General features: G+C 40.8%; 1 protein-coding gene across 1 annotated transcript; it reads right to left on the reverse strand.

Annotated features, from left to right (window-relative positions):
- Positions 1 to 7: 7 nt before the first annotated feature.
- Positions 8 to 5,444, reverse strand: LOC123986624 (selenoprotein S-like; the record flags this gene model as incomplete). Its single annotated transcript, XM_046074982.1, has 4 exons — positions 5,166 to 5,444; positions 2,225 to 2,350; positions 182 to 288; positions 8 to 91 (listed from the first exon to the last, which is right to left on the reverse strand). Coding segments are annotated over exons 1-4 (420 nt in total), but the record flags the coding sequence as incomplete, so codon positions are not given.
- Positions 5,445 to 5,793: the final 349 nt, after the last annotated feature.

Raw genomic sequence — 5,793 nt, forward strand, 5'->3', positions numbered from 1 at the left:
CTTGAGAAAGCTTTGCAGTTCCTTTGTAACTCTTTCCTTGTTGCACACATTCCCACATCTCTATCTTCTGCCTCCTCTTCTCTTCTTCTTGCTGTTCACAAAACATTGCACATCCAGTTCAGGTTTGACATCATAGACAGTCCACCATCTTTCTTTAAACATTTCTATTTCAATAGAGCACCTGTTTCTGTTTTTCTCTGAAGGCGGCTGCTTTGGCATCGAGCTCCTCTTGCATCTTTCTCCGAGCCATTTCCATGGCCTCTTGATTTCTGGCCACCAACGCAGCATCTTCAGGTGAAAAATAAAAAAAACCATTTACTACAAAGCAGAGAATCTCAATGAAAAACTCTTAGCTCATAGCTATTAGACAGATAGTTCATGTCATTTATCAAGAAAAGAAGCCAATATTCTGTAGTTTGAAATTCTCCAAGGTGATGACATCTGCTGTTCTCTATTTTACTGAAAACTGAAATATAATTATGAGGATGTGCAGTGTGTGTACAGGACAGAGCTGTACACCAGTTTAGCCTAAGCTTGTACTGATGTTCTCAAAACTTGACTAGTAGGTAAGTTAGAAAGACATACAGCTGATAATTAATATTACTTTGTTACTAATTTAGCTAACGTTACATAAATAAATAAATATTTTTAGCGCCTTTCACGGGATGGTTTACACATAGTTACAGTGACAGAACAACACAAAGTGATTCAGGATTGAATGCCTTGTAAACAGCTATGTTTTTAGTAGATCTTTGAAAGTGTCCAGACAGGGAGCATTTGGGATCTCTGTGGGGATGAGTTCCAGGGAGTGGGGACTGTGACGCTGAAGGCCCTGTCCCCAAAAGTCCGGAGTCTGGTGTGGGGGACGGAGACCAGGCCCTTGTACATGGGAGATGTTAGCTAGCGCTAACAGGCTTCACTTTTCCAGCAGCTGCAGAAACTACAGACTTTTATAAATGGACACACAACTTACTGCTAATATATTTCTCCGCTAACTTTCAGTCATGTTCTGCCGCTCTCTCTCTCTCTCTCACTCGCTCGGCCTCACACACAGGATACATAGAGAGCTGCCGAGCGTCGAGTGTCACCATGCTCACAGTGTGCGAGTTAAGATCATTACTTGTGCCTTGATATTAATGATTGTGTAACATTTAAGTTGGGTGGTCATTCATTCTGCAGCAGTGGTGTGCCAAATACATGGGAACACTGCTGGGGGCTTTGTTGTGTGCACTCCACAGACGGTCCGGGCACTGCACTTCCGCAAGTTCTGCCTTTTGCGTTCCATCGATATTACGTTATCAATTAACATTTAAATAATCGATTTTTAGACATTTGTTAATGGATTCACAAGCTTCCACATCCGCATCGCGATGCATCTAAGAATGGATTATTTCTCCCACCCCTAGTTTGCATGCCTTGTTATTAAGTTATTCACACCAGCATGCTTTGATGTGAAAATGCATGCAGGTTGGCGGGTCTTCCCATTCCAGAAACAGTGTTCCAGTTACTCTGGATAATTACTACCAATAGTGTTCGCCCCACATTGTGCTTACCCTGGGTCAATTCAATTCAGTTAGCTTTATTGCCAATATGTGATTCCATGCACTGCACTGAGCTGCACCAGCTGTGGGTGAGTTCTCTCATAAGTCAGGGCTTAAAGGCAACACTGGAGGCTAACTAACTAAATCGGCTACTAAAATTGGTCACAACACGATTAGTTGGCTCCGAACCTCACTAGTTTAGACGTAAAGTCGTAACTAAGGCAGGCAGCCAATCAATGATTTAAGATTAAAGAGTTCCACCGTCGTGGTTACTGTAGCTGGCATGAGCAACTTGGCATCACATCATAGTAAAGCTAGCTCAATATTGAATCTATCAGTACACGTCTCTACTGGATGACTGTGTTACAAAATGACATACGCTGAATGATAAATGATTCTGTGGCGCAAAAACCCTTTTACCGTTAATGAGAATAATTCTGTGACATTTTATGATTTACACCAACCCTGTGGCATGTGGAACTATTTAGGTGTTACTCAGAGTTATGTTGTAATTTATTCCTGCGGTGCAACCACTTTTATTTTAGTAGTAATTTAGATTATTACTAGGCTTATAGTAGTAGCTTTTAGCTTAAGCTTTTGAATTTATACACAGCTGGTGCAACAGGCTGCTGATCTTGGTATCTTTGTGCCAGGTGTGTAAACAGATAAGTGCTGGGGCTGACCTTGCAGTGTTGGCGGGCTTGAGCTGCTCCGGCTGGATTTCTTCTTGTTCAGGTGCTGGATGAGCAGGTAGACCAGCACAGTCACAACCAGCAGACACCACCCATACTGGGCCAGCAGCTCTCCAACTGTCGGGGGCAAAACACATCACGTTCCTGGTTGTAAAACAACTTCATCTGAAGAATTTCATATCATTTAATATCGATAATACAGAGCCCAAGTTCCTCCCCTTGCGGTGGACCACTATGGCACCTTACTTCGGAAAAATATTTGTTGGTAGTCAATGACGACTAATTTTTTGATTCCGTTGGAACTGTTCTCTGAATTAATCATGATGATGGTCAATTTAAAATATACATTTAAAAGTCAGGAAAATCGCAGTTTGATTTAAAACTGTTGAAGTATAACAGTGTGAAAATAAATAATTACAAAGACCACAAACCCAAAACTCTTAACTTTTTCTCTCAATGACTGAAGCTAACGTTAAAGAACTTACATGAGAGGATGATGTGATAAAAGGACACCTCATCCTAGAGTCGTTGGATTAAACACATCAGGTGAGATATTTCTGTGTGGAACATAGCAAGTTATCTAGCTAGCAGCAACCAGGCAATGAATGTTAGCTAGCAATACCGCATTAACATGTTGGTTACGTAAATTGTGAGAGACGAGAGATGTAGTTCATTGAACGGTTTTCACACAAAATGTAATGTAACTTTACTGATTTAGGACGAACTGTAACTTTCTTGATGGCCAAATTTATCTTTTAAATAGACAAACATCATGTGTGTAATTCAGGGGGCAGTTCAAAAAGGATCAAAAATGAAAAATAGCTTGCACCAAGAAATAATAACTAACAAATGAAAATGCTTTGAGAAAGGTTTATTTGCAAAATAAGAAAACATGCAATGCAATTTAAATATAGAACAAACAAATGTGCATTGTCCAAAAAAAGTAACTGGCTATGTAACCACATGAATTTTTTGTTTCTCTTTATGTAAATAAAGACATTTCCACCATAAATTGGAACAGAAAATGTCTCCAGAATGCAGGAATATAAGTGTTTAATGCTCCAATTTTCTGGGTGAAGACCCCCAGACATGGCCGTAAGCAGCTATGAGGTCACTGAGGTCCGGACCTCTATAATTATATGTAGGCTATAGCCCATCAATAAAAACATTCACTAAAAACCACTGATACCAGGTCAACATAACTGAGGTCTTTAGGACCATTCTGACACAGCTGATTACATTGTCTCAACGCTCATTTCAAGTCAATAAACTGTTTCCCGATTACTGTCCAGGGGAGACACACACATGAAAACCTTATGCGGTGTTTAAACAGTCTATGACAGGAACTGAGAGCCCCACTCTTTGCAGGCATAGTTTTGGGCGGTACCATTTACCTTGGAAAAGGGAATGACATAAACGTGTTATGAATTTCCGGGTGGGTGAAGCATCTCCCTGTTATTCTGCATTCAGGGCTGTAAACTGACAGCAATCATTTACAGTGTTGTTTAAATAGCAAAGGAGTGTTGGTCTTAAAATGATGTGTGGTCAGGCAAATAGTTTGTTATTTTAGGGGCGCATTATTCCGATAGTAGGATCCTCTGAAGGAGACGCTGTGCGCGTTTACGGGCGAGGCATAGCAGCGTAACTTCATTCTAAAATCTCTAGACACGCCAACAGGATCAGTCAGGCTCTAATGTTACTTCATGTTTTGTGTTCTTCTACACATCCAAAAGCTGTCACACACAGTCCAGAGGCCTGTACTATGAAGGGAGTTCAACCTACTCAGAGTTAACTCGGAGTTATCAGGTAAACTCAGGGTTGGTAAAGTCTGTCCGCCTCCACTGGATAAGATGTTGGTTAGTTGAGTTGGTGCTAACTTAATTGGAGTTGGTGTGTGTACGCATAGGGTTAGGGTTAGGCACAGTTTTTCACAACGGCGCATGCTCCGTATTTCCCCCAGAAGAATGCACGTTGTTAGTGTCAGGATAGCAGTTTAAAGACACGTTAACGGCCAAATGTAATACTGTGGCGGCCGACAAAGCCAGGGAGGCCTGTTGGCATCGCATGAAGTAAATTTGTAGCCTAATTATCTTCACAGTGTTCTTATTGTAGTTCACTATGTATTTTAAAATGTAAAGGTACAACTGCAATAGAAAAAAGGTACAGCGGAGAGGGGGGAAGAATCTCACATCACTTCACTGTGAATGCAAATGTAAATGCTCCGTATTTGTATAGCGCCTTTCTAGTCTTTTCGACCACTCACAGCGCTTTTACACTACATCTGCATTCACCAGTCACACATATTCATACACTGAGCCTAAGTGCTCAAACAGAAACTAACAATCAGACACACATTCATAAACTGACGGAACTGACGGAACAGCCGGGGGGGTTCAGTACCTTGCCCAAGGATACTTCGACATTCAACCAGGGGGAGCCAGGGATTGAACCGCCGACCTTGGGTGTTTCTAGTTTTGAAAATGTATTTCATTGGCTCATTTAGTGATGTACTCTGCTTGCAATGCAACAATGCAAGTTATATAATAATAGTAAAAAAAAATAGAGAAAGATAACACAACTATTTGCATACTATTTATCTATCAACTATTTAAGTGCTTTATTTATTTGCTCCTACGCCCCTGCTATTTGTCAATATGTTTACATTGTTTTTGTTCAGTTTGTATATTTGTGTTGTCTACACTGACGTCTGTGTCTGATTTTATTTTATTCTTATTATTATGATTTTGTATTATTGTATGAGTAAGCACATCGTGAGCAAAGTACAATCCAGAGTCAAATTCCTCGTATGTGTACACATACCTGGCAACAAAGCTGATTCCGATTAACTTTGCTAACTGCTAGCATGCTATCGTTTCTGGTTATGGACAGGCTTGTTTCATTTGTGAGACGTCATCATGTCGAGGTAGCTTACCATTCACGCTGACAGAACTCAGATCCTGGTTTTGGAGGGGCGCCTTCTTCACATGATCCCGCTGGTCACCGTCATTGACGTCTGTAATTTCCACACCATCCATTTCGGCCAAAAAATAAGCACTGTAAGTTTAGGACATTAAAACGTATCTGCCGTGCTGAGTAGCAAACGTTATCGGCTCTGAATTTACTCGTCGTTACGTGGCCGCCTTCGTGTGTCAACCATCTTTGGTAGAACCGACTAGCTGCGTTATTTTTCTCCCACTACTGTGCTGTGATTGGCTAGCTTGTCACTTCGACGAGTCCTTGATTGGATGTTAGCGCCACTGTCTTGCTAGCTATTGGTAAATGTCGTTTATTTTCCGGTGAATCCCCCGCCCCCCTTCCCCTTTGCTGCCTTGGCTGGATTTGTTTTGTTGTTTTTTTTTAGAAGTTCTTTATTGCAATTCAAGGCAAGTACAAAGTGCAAACATAGAGCAGGGGTTAATATATAAATAAAATTAAAGACAAATAAAGAAAATAATCAGCAGTTCAAGCAATTACGAAGTTTCGAGAGTCTTTAAGGCTTTGGGGTTTGAAGAGTGCTGAATAGTTTGTATGTATTGTTGCAATTCACTCATAAATGATTT

Source organism: Micropterus dolomieu, linkage group LG17 (genome assembly GCF_021292245.1).
Source record: "Micropterus dolomieu isolate WLL.071019.BEF.003 ecotype Adirondacks linkage group LG17, ASM2129224v1, whole genome shotgun sequence".
NCBI lineage: Eukaryota > Metazoa > Chordata > Actinopteri > Centrarchiformes > Centrarchidae > Micropterus > Micropterus dolomieu.